Source organism: Physeter macrocephalus, chromosome 14 (genome assembly GCF_002837175.3).
Source record: "Physeter macrocephalus isolate SW-GA chromosome 14, ASM283717v5, whole genome shotgun sequence".
Lineage (NCBI taxonomy): Eukaryota > Metazoa > Chordata > Mammalia > Artiodactyla > Physeteridae > Physeter > Physeter macrocephalus.
The window spans coordinates 131,977,516-131,997,212 of record NC_041227.1 but is presented as its reverse complement, the minus strand read 5'-3'; the positions used below and the strand labels follow the sequence as shown (position 1 = coordinate 131,997,212).

At 37.7% G+C, this 19,697-nt stretch overlaps 1 protein-coding gene across 15 annotated transcripts in view; it reads left to right on the top strand.

The window, feature by feature from the left end:
• CEP112 (centrosomal protein 112) overlaps window positions 1-19,697 on the top strand; it is a 415,833-nt gene that overhangs the window by 169,458 nt on the left and 226,678 nt on the right. For all 15 annotated transcript variants that reach the window (XM_055090371.1, XM_055090379.1, XM_028498151.2 and 12 more), the window contains one exon: window positions 14,511-14,618. In XM_055090371.1, the coding sequence (XP_054946346.1) occupies window positions 14,511-14,618 (108 nt within the window). The remainder of the gene's footprint in view (window positions 1-14,510; window positions 14,619-19,697) is intronic.

The following is a 19,697-nucleotide window of genomic DNA, read 5'->3' as shown; positions in this document are numbered from 1 at the left end:
TACAACTTTCTGACAAAAGCTGAGACTATGACAGGCACCTTTGGCTCAATAAATGCACCTTTTGGGGCTGGTGATGTAATATTAACAGATTATCCAGAATTCATGGGTAAGGAGAAAAACAAGCAAACAACATGGGACTTGTGAAAACATTTTGTAGAACTAGAAAAAGGCGTTTGTATTCAGCAGTCACAGAATAAAACCATATTTCTGGAAACAGTTTACTGTAAACTTCAGGAAAAAAAAAACTCAGAAAAGTAGTACCTGTAATAAGAAGACATGATCCATATGAAAGAGGCCACATACATTCAGTAAAATTAATGCAATTAAACCTGGATACATTCTGGAAAAAGTGTTGAACCTCAAGAATAAAATGAAAATCCACCAAGTTTCTAGGTAGGATGCAACTGGCAAAGAAATTAGAGAAATAATGGAGTAATGCTTCTGAGTTCTGAAGGAGAAAGGCAGTGACCCAATTGCATGCACAACCAAGGAGTTTTTCACTTGCAAAATAAACAGAAAAACATTTTGTTACTAAGAGCTCACATAATGTATACTGATTATTCCTTTTCTGGAAAAATTATATCAATTCAGAGATGAAGCGGAAGACATCCCACACATGAGGAAAATATCATACTGAAGGATGAGGAGAGAACAATGGAATCCAACAAAATAAAAACAAATTGAACTAATTGCTACAAATCTAGTTATAAGATAGAATGCTTACCGATTCTTGAAGCAGAAGGTACAGAATATAGAAAATACAAATGTGATAACAACAACTTAAATCTAAATCCTTAGGTTAAGGTTATGTTAATAAAGTTCAAGAAGCAGATGGATAGGGAGAGAGGGAAGTACAGTAACTAACACTCTGCCACGAAAAGGTGAGATTCAAAGGATTCTTAAAATTAGGGAAATGTAGGTTAAAATACTTCTAAAATGCATAAACATAAGCATTAATAAAATTAACAAGATTTTACATTCTCATCAAAATCTTGAGAAGATAAAAGCAAAACTCAAGATATTGCCAAAGGAACAGAAGTAGAAACAGAACAAAATGTCCAAAATAAGACAGAGTATATAATTGTAGTAATACATTTTAACAGGTTAAAAAAAGGTATTGATTAGCTGACATAAATCTGTGTATATGCTATTTATAACAAAGACACAACTAAAAGTTACACAAAAGTTATATGTGGAAAATATATTTTATCACTTGTATTCAGAATAAAAGAAAGAATGTAATACTATCATATAAATTAACATCAATGCAAGTCAGTAAACTGGACAAAGGAATATATTTTTGCATGAGAAAGCCAAGAGTCCTTATGAAAAGGGTGTTAGGAATATATGAAAAAAATTTACATAAATAGTCATGGGGTGCTTTAGTAAATTTTTCTCCATATTTGACTGCTCATGGGGGGCAAAACCTAAACAAATAGGAGATCTAAATAGCAGTTTATAAAACAGCTATATTTCTACTTTCTGCGCTTTAAGTATGACATATTAAATTCCTACTCCCATGGAGCAGTTACAAAACTCAGTAGACCATAAAGAAACACTCAATATATATCTGAAACTTGACATGACAGAGAGCACGTATTTTTTGCCACAATGCTTAGTAAAACCAGAAATTAAATTTCAGTTAAAATTGCTACATTGGACTTCACCAAAATTAAAACCTTTTGTTCTTTGAAAGACCCCATTAAAAAACAACAGAAGGAAGTAAGGCAAGCCAGATAATGGGAGAAAAGATTCACAAATATTTCCAAGAACTTGTATCTAAAATATAAAAGAAATCCTACAACTCAATAATAAGAAGACAAACAACCCAGCTAAAAATAGGCGAAATATTTGGACACCTCACAGGAGACTAATAAGCACATAAAAAGATGTTCGATATCATCATTCGTCCAGGAAATGCAAATTGAAACCAAAATGAAATGCCACTGCATGCTCACTGGAATGGCTAGAACTGTGAAGACTCGTTGGCAGTGCCAAATGTCGGTGCAGGGCCAGGGTGTGGCCGCATGGGGCTCTTCTCCACTGCTGGTGGGAAAACTGCCGAGTGCCTTACCGCTAAAACATCCATCGCCATATGCCAGCCGTTCCATTCCTGTGTGTTTAACCAAGAGAAACGAAGCCAGATCCAGACAAAGCCTTGTACACAAAAGTTGCCAGCAGCTTTATTCACAAAAGCCTAAAACTTGAACAACCCGAACGTTCCTCAAAAGTTGAAAGGACAATCAAAATGCAGTAAAGACGATGGAATACTACTCAGGAATAAATAGGAACGAACTACTGATACCCTCAACAAAGGATGTGTCTCAAAGTCCTGCTGAATGAAAGGAGCTAAAAACAAAAGAGTACATAACTGAATGTTGTGTACTCTCTGAGTGATGTTAGAATTCCCTAGATAAATGTCAAGTTGTTTGTTTTAGTGGATTGTCAACCCAGTTTGTTTCAGAGCAAAAGTCCTGTCTCATTTTCTATGGGTGGGTTCCAGCTTCAGTGACGTGTCCAAGCCTTTGCTCTGCAGGGTTGGGTCTGTTTGTATTGTGCCACTCAGGAGTGAGTCTAGACTTGGGTGGAGATTTAAATCACTCCACCCAGTAACCCCAGGCACTCATGGAACTTTCCCCAGGGTAGACCATATGTTTGGCCACAAAACAATTCTCAGCAAATTTTAAAAGGGCTAAAATCATACAAAATGTGTTCTTTGACCCCAGTGGTAATAAATTAGGAATAAACAATAATAAGAAATCTGGGAAATCCCCACATATTTGGAAATTAAATAACACACATGAATAACTCATGGATCAAAGAAGATATTACAAGGAAAATAAGAAAATATTTTGAACTGAATTAAAACAAAAATATGGTATATTAAAATTTATGGAATGCAGCTAATGCAGTACCTAGAGAAAAGTTTGTAACTTTAAACATCTATCTCCAGAAGGAAAGTTCTCAAATCAGTAACCTAAACTTCATCTTAAGAAACCAGAAAAAGAAAAGCAAGCTTCTGCTCAAGGAAGCAGAAGAAAGGAAATAATAGATAATTTTATATACATGCAGAAAGCAAAGAAAAGATTAAAATAGAGAAAACCAAGAAGAGATAGAAAGTCCAAATTGTCTTATAATAGATAATGATATTTAATTAGCAGTTAGAAATCTTTTCACAAGGAAAAGCTCAGGACCAGATGGCTTCACTGGTGAATTCCATCAAATATTAAAGAAAAAAAAAAACTTTAGTTCTTTGAAAAACTCTTTCAGAAAATTGAGGAGGAAGGCACATTTAATCAGTTCATTCTCTAAGGCCAGTAAGACTTACTATCAAAGCCAAAGATGCTGCAAAACTAGAGTAGTATCTGTCATCACTGTAGGCACAAAAACCCTTAATGGTATTTTAGTAAACTGAATCTGGAAACTTATAAAAATGATTATTCACCAGGACCAAGTAGGATTTATCCCAGTAATCCAAGGTTCTTTTAACATTCAAAAATCAATTAATATCGTACAGCATATTAAGGGAATAAAAGACAAAACCACACGATCGTCCCAACAGAGGCAGAAAAAGCATTTGAAAAAGTTCAACATCATTTATAATTTTTAAAAAATTCTTGGCAAGTTAGGAGTAGAAGCAAATGTACTCACCCTAATAAGGTACATCTATGAGAACCCTAAGCAAATATGCTTAATGTTGAAAGACTTAATGCTCTTCCTCCTAAGAACAGGGAAAAGATGTTTGCTTTTGTGACTTCTATTTAACATTGTATTGGAGACTCTAGCCAGTCTCTAACAGGGCAAACAAAACAAAACAAAACAAAACCCAAACAAACAAACAAAAAAACCCCAAAGACATACAGATTGGAAAGGAAGAACTACCGATGTCTTTAGATGACACGATTCTGTATGGTCAAAATCCATGAAAGAAATACTAGAACTAATAAAGGATTTAAACAAGTTTGCAGGGTACGAGATCAACATACAAAATTCAGTCATGCTTCAATATACTAGTAATGAAATACCTGAAAATGAAATTAAGAAAATTTAATTTACAAAAGCATCCAAAAGAATAAAATATTTACAAATAAACTAATGAAACAATGTGAAGACTTACACATTGAAAACTATAAAAGATTGCTGAGAGAAATTTTAAACGATCTAAAGAGAGCTATTCTGTGTTCATAGGTTGTAAAACTCAGTATTGTCAAGATGAAAGTTCTCCACAAATTGATGTATAAATTCAATGTAATTACTGTAAAAAAATCTCAATACATTTTTTGGGTAAAAATTGGCAATAAGAAATGTTTATTTTCACTAGTAAATTTGTTAAAAGTAAGTTAAAATAGCACTGAGCTATTTTCCAACTAACACATAGGTAGAAATCCATGAAGGCCTGTGGACCCCGGGGAAGAGTAGAGATATGTAACCTTTCTGGAGGATTGGTTTAACATTGTACTTATGATTTACCTGTTCTACTTCTAGGACTTTATTTTTCAGGACTCCAAGGTTTGCAAGATGTGTGTTCAAGGATGTTTATTGCGATGTTATTTATTAATGGTAAAAAATTAGAAACTATATGTCAAAAAAGTTAGAAAGAATGTAAAAACTGATAATCTTTTTTTAAAAGATAAAAAAAAATGAAGTCTCAGAGTTGTGTGGCAGAACGGAAAGCCCTGGAGAGAATGTGATCCTGCGAACCATTAAATTAAGAACCCTACCCAGCCGCAAAGTGAGACTGCCGTAAAATGAGGCAAGCCAGGGATGAGAGACAGTATTTGTGCAGTTGATTCTGGAACCACCCTTCCAGTCGGTCCACCCTCACGTCTGACTGCTCTGCTCTGTTCAGGGTCATAGTCTGTCTGTCTTCCTTCACCAGCTCTGCCCACCCATTTGACTCTCCCATTTCTTGACCTTAAAAGAGTCCATGTGTTCCTACCATGGAGGTGTCACATCACTGTGGGCTGGTTAGATGATCTGATGGAGGACCCTCTTTGGTGCACGCCTCTAGGGTCCCCTTCACCCCCAACATACCCCACACCTGTGTCCTGTCTTTGTCAGCAGTCCTCACTGATCTATGCAGTGGTGCTAGATTCAGACTCAGTGAAAACTGATAGTGATGGCAACTGACAAGCAGGAAATGTTTTGATTGCTTTCTGTTGGAGAAAAGTTCTACTGTGGTTTCAGTCATAAATAGTTTTGCCAAGTGAAGTTGAGTTTCTGAAATAAAGTAACTTTGGTGTGAGTATAATAATAAGGAACCCCATTTATAATGGAATTCTTATAGCCAGGCTCATTTGCAAATTGAATAATTCTCACATGGCAAATTTGAACAGACATTAAATAAAATGTATATGTCAAAACATGATAAATTAGATATCTTCTATTCCAGATTGTCAGTTGATTAAAAAGTGTGAATCTGATATAGCTCAAATTCTAAAAGAAAATCAATCAGCAGATTTAGTATTTGGAGAATCATAATGTTTTCAGATTTTTCCATAGTCCATATTTTCCTTTTTTATTGTTGTTTTGAACTGCTCTTTTCTCTTCTCACTGAAATCTTTTGTGTAAAAGCCAGCAGAGCTTAGGGCATCTTTTTCCATTTGGAAACAGCTGCAGATAGAAGACAACAGGAATTTGAATTAAAAAATAAAAGCTTTGAGTTTGTTTTTGAAAGTGAATTGCTGTTTGAAAAATGAGGCCCATGAGAGAAAATGAAACAGACTTAAACTTTTTTAAAAAATTGCTTCACACTGTTTCTTTCACTTTGAAGAACTTTTTATCTCATTTAAGGTTGCTTAAATAACCTAATTTTTACTCCAATGGTGAAATCCATTATATGTGTTAGCTGTCAGCAATTAGTTGTGTAAAATATACATATTTTAATTGTGAAAGTGTATTACTCTGTTAGAATTATTTCTGTATATATGTATATAGTTGTATTTTTTAAAGAAATAGTGTTCTATATTTACCTGTTCTCTGTGAAACAAATAAATGACTGAAAAAGACAGCTATGTTTTTTGAAGTATTGGCAGCAATTATAAAGTGAAACTTTTTCATCTTGAAAACCGACTGAATTAATGTCAGATAACTACTTCCTCCTGGGGCTTCCACTAACCACTTGACTTTTCTAGTTAATTTTTCTCCTCTTGAAAATTCATCCTCATTAACTGGTATCTGCTGCTAATATCTGGCTTTAAATTCTGTTCCTTTTCCTTTGCAGCCATCAGCTACATGATATTAGCTTTATACTTGTAAAACCCAGTGGTTTGCCTTGAAAACAAAATTCAGAAACACTGCTGTTGACTAGTGAGGTTGCTTCTGGTTGCTGGTACATTTGAAACTGATTAGCAGTTTCTAACATTCTTAGGGATTGTATGTTTAGCTCATCATCTCACTATTGCTGTTGAATTAATTAAAAAATTCACAAGGTACAAGGAAGGAAGAATGCCATCTGAATATATTTGTGCCTCTATAAATGTGGATGGATAACAAACAGACTTAGAGAAAGACCCATCATACAGACCACTCATCGTGACTTGTACCTTCGTCCTCTTGTCCTTTAAGGGTCATGCTGGCTCATGTAATGTTTTTTTTTTTAATTTATTTATTTGTTTTATATTTTATTTTTGGCCGTGTTGGGTCTTTGTTGCTGCATGCGGGCTTTCTCTAGTTGCGGCGAGCGGGGGCTACTGTTCACTGTGGTGCTTGGGCTTCTCATTGTCGTGGCTTCTCTTGTTGTGGAGCACGGGCTCTAGGTGCGTGGGCTTCAGTAGTCATGGCTCGCGGGCTCTAGAGCGCAGGCTCAGCAGTTGTGGTGCACGGGCCTAGTTGCTCCGCAGCATATGGGATCTTCCAGGCCAGGGATCGAACCCATGTCCCCTGCACTGGCAGGCGGATTCTTAACCACTGCACCACCAGGGAAACCCAGGCTCATGTAATGCTAAATGAGTCTTTTTTAGATCAGTTTTAAGGTAAAGATCCAATATAAATAGAAGCATTTTCTCTCAGTTTTTAAAAAAAGATTAATTAATTAATTATTTTTGGCTGTGTCGTGTCTTAGTTGCGGCATGCGGGCTCTTACTTTGTGGTGCCCGGGCTTCTCTAGTTGTGGTGTGTGGGATCCAGAGCACTTGGGCTCTGTAGTTTGCAGCATGCAGGCTCTCTAGTTGAGGCGTGAGGGCTCTACTGTTCACTGTGGTGCTTGGGCTTCTCATTGTCGTGGCTTCTCTTGTTGTGGAGCACGGGCTCTAGGTGCGTGGGCTTCAGTAGTCATGGCTCGCGGGCTCTAGAGCGCAGGCTCAGCAGTTGTGGTGCACGGGCCTAGTTGCTCCGCAGCATATGGGATCTTCCAGGCCAGGGATCGAACCCATGTCCCCTGCACTGGCAGGCGGATTCTTAACCACTGCACCACCAGGGAAACCCAGGCTCATGTAATGCTAAATGAGTCTTTTTTAGATCAGTTTTAAGGTAAAGATCCAATATAAATAGAAGCATTTTCTCTCAGTTTTTAAAAAAAGATTAATTAATTAATTATTTTTGGCTGTGTCGTGTCTTAGTTGCGGCATGCGGGCTCTTACTTTGTGGTGCCCGGGCTTCTCTAGTTGTGGTGTGTGGGATCCAGAGCACTTGGGCTCTGTAGTTTGCAGCATGCAGGCTCTCTAGTTGAGGCGTGAGGGCTCAGTAGTTGTGGTGCATGGGCTTAGTTGCCCCACGGCATGTGGGATCTTAGTTCCCCTACCAGGGATCGAACCCATGTCCCCTGCATTGGAAGGTGGATTCTTTACCGCTGGATCACCAGGGAAGTCCCCTCTCTCAGTTACTTTTTGATGATAATGGAAAAATCTGTCTATCCCTTTAACATTTGAAATTTTGTCTTTAAATGAGATTAGGTAGCAGAGGTAAAATTCTAGAACTATATTTAAATATTTCAATAGAGCCTATTGTGCTAATTAATCAATTCCAAATGACAACATCCAAAGCCTATGTATAAATATTTGGCTTTGAAAAACAAAATTAAACAAAAAAATCAAACAAATAATTAAAAGAATCTTTAACTCTCATCCTTAAATGCTTAATAGAGTAGTAAGTGAAACTTTTCCTAATAATATTCTTCAAATCTCTTTTGCAGAAGAAAAATAAGCCAGAACAAATCTACTGAGAACATTGGACCAGGAAATATGTCATTCTTTTTATAATTGGCTGATATGAAGGGTTATTAATTGTGAAAACAGTAGCATTATTATTTTTTAATATTTCAAACTGTTTTATCGACTTATTGGCCAAGGATTTAACAGACCTGATTTCTTCTTTCATTCATTTATAAAAAATTTATGAATACTTGCTCTATATCAGCCATTGTTGTAGATTCTGGGAATTCAGAGACTCTTAAGCCACGTTTGTGGCCTGTGCGATAGACTGATGCATAGCTGCGTGATTGTAATTGGTGGCGTAACTAGTGGAGTTAACAGGTCGTTAGGAGGACTCAGAGGAGGCATATCTAAGGTAGCCCAGTAGATCATGCGCTGATCTGCAGTTGTGGCATCTTGTGTAACATGAATTTCTCAAACGTTTCCTGTTAAAATGTAATTGGTAGTGAATTTAGCAAGGCTTCTAAATATAAGGTCAGATATGCAGTTCAATTTTATTTCTATATGTTAGCAACCAACAAATAGAAAATAAACTTTGGAAAAGATACCGTGGTACCAGAAAGCTTCTCTTACCTAAGAATAAATGCAACAAAAGAAATGCAAGGCCCCTGTTTCGAAGACTAGGACACATTACTGAGAGGAACCAAAGAAGACCTGAACAAGTTGAGGGATATATCACGTGTATGGATTCAAAGACTCAATGTTATAAAAATGTCAGTTCTCCCCAAATTAATCTCTAGAATCAACACAATTCTAAAAATCAAAATGTTGCAGTGCTTTTTGCGGGGAGGAGTGAGGGAAACTTGCGAGCTGACTCTAAAATGGATATGAAAATACAGAGGGCTCACAATAGCTATGGCAACCTTATACCACCAGATATTGAGACTAATTCTAAGCTGTAGCAATTAATACAGTGTGGTTTTGGCACAAAGATGACCAGTGTTTTACAGGAAAGAGACCAAAAAGTGGACTCACACATATATGATCAATCTGATTCATGTCAAAGGAAGTATTGCAGTACAGCAGGGAAAGAGGATCATTTCAGTAAATGTAGTTGTGTCAGCTGGATAGCCACATGGAAAAAGAATCCTGCCCCTTATTATATCCCATCACAAAATTAATCCCAGGATTGTAGATACACAAGTGATAGGTAAAACAATAAAACTTTCAGAAGAAAATGTAGGAGTTTGGTAAAGATTTTCTTGGGCTTCCCTGGTGGCTCAGTGGTGGAGAGTCTGCCTGCCGATGCAGGGGGCGCGGGTTCGTGCCCCGGTCTGGGAGGATCCCACGTGCCGCGGAGCGGCTGGGCCCGTGAGCCGTGGCCGCTGAGCCTGCGCGTCCGGAGCCTCTGCTCCACAACGGGAGAGGCCACAGCAGTGAGAGGCCCGTGTACCGCAAAACAAAACAACAACAACAACAACAAAAAGATTTTCTGAATAGGAAACAAAAAGTGATAAAAAACAAAATGTTGTTAAATTTTAAAACTTCTGTTAATTAAAAGAGACCAGTAGATAATATAAGAGCAAACTCAGAGTGGGAAAAGACATTTGCAGTTCAGATATTGAACAAGAAAATTCATATCCAGAATTGATAAAGAACTCCTACTAATCAATAAGAAAAGGATAGGCACCACACATGTGTTAATTAATTTTCTCTGTTAAGAGTATTAGTTTCTACTGAGTCTTTAGCCAAGCACAGAAATAATTATTTACCTCTTTCTGCCATTTATGTCTGTCTATCTATCTATCTCTCTCTCTATATATATATATGAAAATATTTGAAGGACAATTTCTTATAGTTTAGCTAAGTATGTACTAAATACAGCAGAATACACTTTGAATTGTATATTTCTATAGAATTGTATAATTGTCTCATATGAATTATACTGTCAAATAACTCAGAACGTAGCACAAGAGTACTTTACTACAGAAAGAACAGTAACTTATTGAGACCACATTTGACAGAGTCTGCCAGATCTTGGCCCAGGGCCCATTCCCACTTTCTTAGTAATACAGTACAGCCCTGATTTTATTTAGGGCAACATTAGACACAGTTTTAAAACTGCAGTCTCTTACCTTGCAGGTGGAGTTTGGCTTTTAATGTAGTTCTAGTGAATGCGATGCAAACAGCATAATTAATTTGCTTTTGACAGGAACTTGCAGGAAGGCCCCTTAAAAGGGTTTCCACTCAGCGAATATAGACCCTGTGCCCTTGTCCCGTCACCCTTTGCTCTTCCTCTCCCAGGTGTTCAGAGCTGCAGAAGCCATCCTGCAACCATTCTGGAAGTTGAATCGCAGAGACCTTCACCCTGACATCTTTGAACTGCCGATGTCGCAGCCTATTTCTGAATGTTTTGTTACCCAAGGAAAACATAAAGGGCCTATGTTGCTTAAGCTCTGGATACTTAGGTGTTTTCTTACGTGTAGCTCAAGTAATGCTTGAGGCACCATCTTAGGAAAAGCCAACACCCTTGTTTACCTCTCTCTATTACCTGTAAACATTAGACATTTACAGCAATACACCCCAAGCCCTTTTCTGCTCCTAATTTGATCATCAAGTTCCACTCTTGGATTTTTTGGAAGCCAGAGTTACACACTGAAGGAATGGGTTTTTTTTTTTCTTTTCCTTACCCTTGAAGTTAAATGGAATATGGAATGATGTGTGATCAAGCAGAATCTTTTGTATCTACGGCAACTGAGAACACTGCGTTTCTACACAGACTTCAAGTATTTTACAAGACTTGTTTTTATATTTTTTTGGTTAAATTGTGGAAGGAGAATGGAGTGGTGTCTTGCATTTTCGGTCAGTATAAAATAACATTTTCTTATAGCAGTTATTATTTACTTTGAATTTTTCTTAATGTTTAGGTATAAAAGGTCTTTCATGTGCTTTAAATTGTTTTCTATTTTGATTATAGAAGATAATTCAGTTTTTTGAAGGAAGATATCCTACTTTTTATGAATGTTGAGTACACAAAGCTCTTAATTACATTAAAAATATTTTAATAGTTATTATTTATTTTTAATATTCAATCTGTGCCGAAGTGGAATAAGAACCAAAAATCAATTTCATATGAAGATCTGTCTTAAAAGTACTGAATAAACCAGGTCTTCCCTCCTTGATTTACCTTCTCTTGTTTTCGTTCTCTTTTGCTTTTGCCTACCCTCCATTCATCCTTAAGAATTTAATACATGCTTATTCTGCATACCATGGCAATTAGTTAATAATTAAGATACAAAAGAATTTAAGTTGTAGTTTCTTTTATTTGGGAGCTCACGATCTCGATGAATAAACAAAACTCACACATTTGAAACACTCCCATACTCTAGAGAAACATACAGTGTGCCAGGAAAATGAAGGTGTTAGGTCCTAGAGCACAGAGAGAAGGGAGATGTTGATGCCAGTTGGTGGATCAGAGAACAGCACAGAGAGGAGAGGAGGCTTGAGTCAACCTTGAAGATGGAGTGTTGGATGAGGAAAAATACAGAGGGGTTTTCAGATAGTGTGAGGAGCGAAGGCCAATCCAGAATAGCCAAGAGAATCAGAGTGTGTAGGGGCAGAGCTTGCCGAGGACACATTAAGGGGCCTTCGGCTGGAGGTCTAATGTGAAAAGCACGGAAGGAGAGAGAGCCTTGAAATCCATGTCTTGAGGTAGAAACGGAAGAAAACAACGTGGGCTCGACTGTGCTTCCTTTAGAAATTCCTTAGCAGATTTGACCACGAGACTGATGGCCTACGCGTTGGTCATCGTAGAACTCTGATCACTGAATTTGGAAGCCGATGACTTAGTATCATCAAGGTTGCAGTCTTCGGCATTTACAAAGAGACGCTTAGGTGCTAAATATCATGCCATAATCTCGAACTCCAGACTTCCGTGTAAGAACCAGAAATGGAAAGGTTGGTGTTAAATAGCAAATTCGTGGGTGGGAATATGCCTTTTGTTCTTGTCCAGTGAAACTGGCTGCTTCTCACTGAACAGCTCTGTCCTCAAACCTTAAAGTTTAACTGTGTCTGAATAAATGTATTTGAATGGTTTTTTTTTTTCCCCAAAATCTAACATGAAAAACTGAAGGGGGCCTTTTCATGGTTTATTTCCTCATGTTTTATCTAATCTTAGCACCTACCAAAAGGTAGCCTGAAAGAGGACATTGTATGCCAGTTGAAAAGAAGAAATATCTCAGCGTATCAGCAGAGCAGAGCAAAAAGTGATACAAAGTAGCCAGTGATAGAATGGTTGTCACATAAACTGACAGGTTCTTCAGAAAAAATATTTTTCCAAATTAAACTGGGGCAGAAAGACAAATTAAATCTTGCACCACTTTGAATGAAAGGTGCCATTTTCATGTCACCTAGCTGAGTAGCTTTCTCATTACTTAAGGACCTCTCTTTCCTGACACATGTAAAAGAGCAAGGAAAATAATAGATCGTCTATCTCACTTTCTAAGTGATAGAAAACATTCGATTCAACACTTATTTATTTTATATGTGTTATAAAGAATTTGGCCCTGTTAAATGTTGAAAATTGTCTTTTTTTTTTTTGAAAATTGTTCATTCAGCAAATTTCAAACCAAGTTTGGTGCACTGTGTCTTTTTGGTCTTTTTTCATTTGATTAGTATTTATTGAGTCCCCATATGCTCCAGGCAGTGTGCTGAATGGTTGGGATACATGAGTGAACGTGGAGTTACATCCCCCCTGGGGGAGACAGACGTTGCAAACAACCCTAATGAATACGTAAATTATATATATCTTTAGTATACCTAACGATGCTATCTCCTGTGGTTAAAAAAATCATTAAAGCAAGGAAAGGGTGGCTGGGAGGGCTGCACATTAAAATAGGGTGGTCAGGGAAGCCTCAGTACAAAGGTAACATTTAAGCAAAACTTGAAGCCTTTGAAAAACAAGCTACATGAGTGTTGGTGGGGGGCTTCTAGACCCCAAGATGAGAGCTTTGCTGGAACGTTTCAGGCCTAGCAAGGAGGCCGGTGGGCTGGCGTGTGGTGCTAACGGGGGAGGCCCAGAGCCCTAGAGATGAGCCGAGAGAGGTACCGGGATTGGATCAGAGACTGTGGTCCCCTCTTTGACTTGACTTTTGTTTTAAGTAACGGCTTTATTGAGGTATAATTCACATACCAACAGTTCACTCGTTGTAAGTGTACAATTCAGTGGTTTTTTAATATATTCACAGAATCGTGCAACCATCACCACGATCAATTTTAGAAGGTTTCCATCATCCCACAAGAAGCCCCATACCCTCCCAAACCCTTTTCACCCTAGGCAATCCCTAGTCTACTTTCTGTTTCTATGGATTTGACTCTTCTGAAAATTTAATACAAATGGGATAACACAATACATGGTCTTTTCTGACTGCCTTCTTTCACTTTGAATACTGTTGTCAAGGTTCATCCATGTTGAAACGTGTATTAGTACTTCATCCCTTTTTATGGCTGAATAAGAGTTCATTTTATGAATAGGCCACATCTTGTTTATTCATCAGTTGATGGACATTTGGGTTGTTTCTTCTTTTTGGCAATTATGAATAATTCTGCTATGAATATTTGTACATAAGTTTTTTTAGTACGGATGTATGTTTTCATTTCTCACCTCGGAGTGGAATTCCTGGATCGTATGGAATTCATATGGGTTCATGTGGTTCATCTCTAAGTTTAATCTTTTGAGGAGCTGTCAGACTGTCTTCCAAAGTGGCTACCTCACTTTACATTCCCACCAGCAGTGTACAAGAGTTCTCATTTCTCCACATCTTCAGCAACACTTGTTATTATCTGTATTCTTGATTATAGCCATCTTAGTGGGTGTGAAGTGGTATGTCGCTGTTTTAATTTGAAATTGCCTGATGACTGTGATGTTGAGCATCTTTTCATATGCTTGTGGCCATTTGTGTATCTTCTTTGGAGACAAGTCTTTCCAGTTCCTTTGCCCAATATAAAATCAGGTTTAATTGCCCGTTTATTATTGAGTTGTAAGAGTTCTTTACATATTCTAGATGCAAGTCCCTTTTCAGAGAGATGGTTTGCAAATATTTTCTCCCGTTCAGCACATTACAAGGCCTTAATAAAATCTTGTTGAATAAGTATTTGGATGTTCAAAATTATATTTCCATCACAGTGTCATTGTAGCTTTAGAGTTTAGTCAATTGTATACCAATTATAATTTCCCTGACTTAAAACTATTAAAACCTGTCAAAATAAATGGACATATCCTTCATTATTTTATCATCTTAAATTCAGCATTATGATTGGTGAGGTGTTGAAAATCTGTCATTTTAATGATGGACAAGTGACAAAAATATGGAATACAATTTGTCATTTAAAAATTTAATATTTGATTTTTAAATTTTATAGATGGGAAAAGTGGAAGCCGATCTAACTAGATCCAAGTCTCTTCGTGAGAAACAGTCGAAGGAGTTTCTGTGGCAGCTGGAGGATGTCAAGCAAAGATATGAGCAGCAGGTCGGTCCTTCCTCTGACGGCTGCCTTTGATTCTCTCACGTGCATATACTGTCTCTTCTAAATATCTCTTTATGTCACAAAATCTCTGCACAATGAAAATATTTATAAGAACATTATTACCAATATATTTGAAATATTTAAAATAATGGTTGTTTCACTAGAATCTAGAAACAGAGAACTTTAACTCTCCGCTGAAGTCTATTCTGACTTTAGTTGGCTAAACTGAACATTTAATTGAAACATTTATTGTGGTTCTTGAATTCTCCTCCTGTCAGAGCACAAGTTTGACTTACTTATTTAGGAAATAGTTTGGGGCACCTGCTGTGGCCCAGGTGCTGTCACCGACCCCGGGCAGAGCGGTAAGCAGGGCCAACAGGGTTCTTTCCTCACAGAGCTTGGATTTTGGTGGGCAGCCAGTCCATCAGTTAAAAATGAGATAATTTCAAAGAGTGAGTTGGGAGGAGGAAAAGAGGGAGTGTGCATAGATTTTGCCGGGCAGCGGGTGGAAGGGCCTGACCGGCACGGACAGGTGGGCAGGGGCCTGGTGCTGAGAGTCCTGGCGACAGGAGGGGCCGCGAGAAGGCTCTGGAGGAAGAGGGGTCCAGTCTGGAGGGATGGCAGGTTCAACGATGCTGAGGTCGCAGCCGGCGGGGGCTGTTCGGGGAGCGAATGACACTCGGGCTGGATTGGCCGGAGCACCGAGGGGAAGGGTCCGGCTGGGACCAAGATGCGGGGGCAGCAAAAGGAGTTTAATTCTGTGCTCAGTACCCTGCCTCTTGTTTACTAATAAAAAAGGCTTTATTTTTATCTTTTTAAAAATATATCCCTGCAGACTCTCGGAATAGTCAAGGCAGCTATTAATTTTTACTTGTTTGTCTAATTTGCTTGCCTTGTTTCTTTAATATCTAGTAAAATACTGATTAGCTTAGTCACTCAGTTAAAATTGTTTCCTAGACAGTATTTGAACCTTTTGTTCTGGAAACCTGAATAACTTTTTCTTTCATTATTTTATTTTTAATCCCTTATTAAGTGGGTCCTTCATCTGCAATTGCTATAGAAATATTTTCACATGTGCAAGATGATATATGCTCATGGAAGATTATTTGAACTAATGAAAAAAAGTTATAAATAAAGCCAATGATTAAATTATTTTAAATCCATACTGTGGAATGCTACGTACTTATTGAAAAGATTGATATAAATTTGTAGGACCCAACAGACACAGATTTCTAACACACAGTGTTAAGGGGGAAATAAAGCACATCACAGAACAATTGTTATATTATGACCCTATTTATGTAAAATTAAAATATATGTGTCTGTATCATATAGCTAGATATGTTAGTTTAGCTTTAAAATTCTAGAAAATTACACATCTATAGAATGGGCATGAAATAATAGGTTAGATTATGATGAATTGGCACTTTCACTGTATGCTTTAAATAAACTTTTTTACTTAAAATTTCACAAAGAGCATATGTCATGCATTACTTGCATAGTTAAAATATGAAAGTTATGAATGTAAAGAAACAATAGAATAAATATAGAACATTTATATTATATCTGTAGTATTTTAAGTGGGTAATAAATTTGGATTAATGCAATACAAAATCAATTCAAGCAATTACACATAAAATTGTATATACATAAAGTTACATAAGAGATGAAAATCCTAAAAGTTAAGAAAAGATATAGAAGAAAGAGCACTAGCAACTTATTTCAAAAGTACCAAAAGTATGTGTAACTTCAGATTTTCTAACTCCAAAACCCAGTGCAATAGAATTATTTTCTCAGACTCTTCTTTAAACAATGGTGTGAGAATGAAGTATCTAAATTCTGATTAATAGATGATGGCAGTGAAAGTCATTCTGACATACACCAACTTAAAAACATGTATTTCCACTGACATACACTTTCTCTAAATAGTCGTGGAAGATGTTTTCCGGACCTTTAGTGCTGGAGTGGAGGTTGCTTGGGAAACTAGCTTTAGAAACTAGGCATAGAAACTTACATAAGAAGTGGACCCCACAAGGAGGAAGAGGTGGGGGTCAGAGGGAAACCGAGGGAATAATTCATCAAATATAAATAAGACTATTTAACGGGGGCTGTTAACAAGATATGGTGTATAACTGAGGCGACTTTTGGATTAAAAGCTGTATAGAAGCACTAATAAAAAGAAAAATGTCAGTTTCTCCATGTAAACTGATGAAGGAACAGGGGAGAGAAGAAAACCAAGTTTTAAACTCTTTCTAGGACACCTATGCTCATCAGAAGCTATTGTATGGCAGGGTGAGTGTGTGTAAGGGGTTGAAAAGTTCTCTGAGTGTTTTTAAAATTCTGTTTTCATTTTGATGATAACCATGTGGATGACAAATTTATAACCCAAGTGTGGCCAGGTCACTTCAGGGCCTGATTTGCATTTATTCTGTGATCATTTTGGCACAGCTCTGACTTTTTAAAGTAGGATGTAACAAGTAAAACCACTGAGGAAAATGAACATTTGACTAAATATAAATTATTTTAAGTTAAAGAAATAATATTTGCCACAAATATCATAGACAAAGAGTGACTCCCTTTGTCAAATTAATAAATGTATAACCAATAAAAATAATTAGCATATAAAGTAATTAGCATACATTTTAACAAAATCATTAATGCTCCAATAAATGACCTGGCAAAGGAAAAGAAACATATATGAAATAAATTGAGTAAACGACCATGTAGAAACATCTTCAGCCTTGGTATTAAGAAAAATGCAAATTAGAATAGTGATGTACCATCTAAAGCTGGCCAAAGTTTAGTAAAACTGGTACTTTCATATATTGCTAGTGGCATTGTAAATTAATGTAGCCCAAAGGACTTTGGCAGTATCTACCAAGAGTCATAAAATTTGTTTACCTCTTCTGGCCAATTATCCTTAACCTTGAAAATCAGACAGAAATATTCAAACAATGATGTTAATTATTTTTCAGATGGTGGAGTAATTATTTTTCAGATGGTGGAATCATGGTTGATTCTTTTCTCACATGCTCTACTTTCCACATTGTGATAGTATCTTTTTAACATGACAGTCACTTTTTTAGTGTAAAAGTAAATTTATATAAACTCGTTTGAAGGAATGTTAAGCTTCATAGGCTTTTCTCTGGGTGATAGATTTAAAACTGTACCAAATTTTTTTTTTTTTTTTTTTTTTTTTTCGGGACGTGGGCCTCTCACTGTTGTGGCCTCTCCCGGTGTTTTTTGGTATGCGGGCCTCTCACTGTTGTGGCCTCTCCCGTTGCGGAGCACAGGCTCCGGACGCGCAGGCTCCGCGGCCATGGCTCACTGGCCCACCCGCTCCGCGGCATGTGGGTTTTTCCCAGACCGGGGCACGAACCCGTGTCCCCTGCATCGGCAGGCGGACTCTCAACCACTGCACCACCAGGGAAGCCCCAAATTTTTGTCTTTTATGTCTTGATCAAAAATAATTAATAAGGAAAATTGATTAAAATTCTTTAAAGAATTCATACTATTAATAGAAACCATACACTATTGCATCAATTTTTCTGTATTTCATTTTCATGAAAGAGAGAAATGATATAAATGTTATACAAGTATATAATAGGAAATTTTAAAAAACCACACAAAGATCTCTGAGGTCAGTGCAGATTTCACCTGCTTTTATTCTTCCTATGTCTGTAGGCCTGTTCACTAGAATCCATGCTGTGAGTGAAGATCCCAGGCAGTAACTTGTAAAGGAAAGATAAAAGCAGGAATATGAGCTAGTAGGTTTTAGGAGAATATTTTTTGATGTGATAATATACAAACTTTTTAAAACCTTTTTTTTTTTAAGCAGAAAATTCTATTAACTGGAACAGCATTGCGCCGGCCACTCCAAATTGTTGAGGTTTTTATTGTGAAGCTTATCGTGAGAAAAGATAGGCATGTGGCAGCAGGTCCCTGTGAGCCAGCTCGAGCGAGTTCACTGAAAGGGAAGCCGATTAAACTGTGCTTATTCCCTTCTTTGGGCAGACTGGCCAGGCTGGTAGATAAGGAAAGAGGACTAGATGGGATAGATTTGGACTTCACTGAGCCGTCTGACAAAGTCCTTCTTCAAGGCCGAATAGGAAATATGGTTTAGCCATTGGTTCATCTATGGGGCTAAGGGATAGTTCAAAGGGCCATCCCTGAATGACGATTGTCACCCTAAGTGAGATTTCTGTGTCACACTGGGTAATGTTATAAGAGGTTAGTTTCCTGCTTCCTTAGAGTTCAGAGGAGTAGTTAACATGTGGGATATGAAAATCAGTTTTCTGAAGCTTTAAACAGATGAAATTAAGAAGATTAAGTTTATTGGGATTGAATATAAAATTCCGTGCTTTGGTTCAGAAAATCATCTGCAGAAAGTATGCAGTGGGGGAGATGTAAGGTTGTCTAGGCGGGGGTGAGGGGGCTGGGGTGGGTGGGTGTGTGACAAGCAAGACAGGAAGAACCCCCTGGGGCAATGGATCCTGGAGGGTAAAAGATATGGCCTCCTTGTATTGTTTTCCCGTCAGGTCGTATGAGGAGTAAGTCAGTTCTGGTCACCACATTTTAAGTAGGACGCTGACAAACTCAAACATGTTCAAAGCAGAGTTTCCAGAATACGGGATCGTTTGGGTCTAGGTCAGAGGGAATATATCAAGGAATCAGGGTGTTTGCCAAGAGAAGACGAGGCTGAGGAGGGTTGCATATCTATCTTTAACTCCAAGGTCTGGAATAGAGGAAACTTTATGATTGGTTTGTGTAAAACAGTCGTAGTAGCCAACAGTCAGGAGGTCGTACTCTGAGCCGGGTACCGTTTCCACCTCCTTTAGGTGACTTCAGCCACTTCCTGTCCTCACAGTCATCTTGCGAGGCAGTGCCATTGCTTATTATTCCATCTCCAGTTGTAGAAACTGAGTACCTCCAGTTAAGTCACTGGCCGAAGGTGCCACACAGTTAATAGGTGATGAGATCAGACGTGAACGTGAGCCATGCTCTTAACTTTACTCTAACGGACCCCCAGGGGGCTCCAGGGGGCAGAAATTGAGCCTCTGGGTGTGGAACATTTGGGGTCAT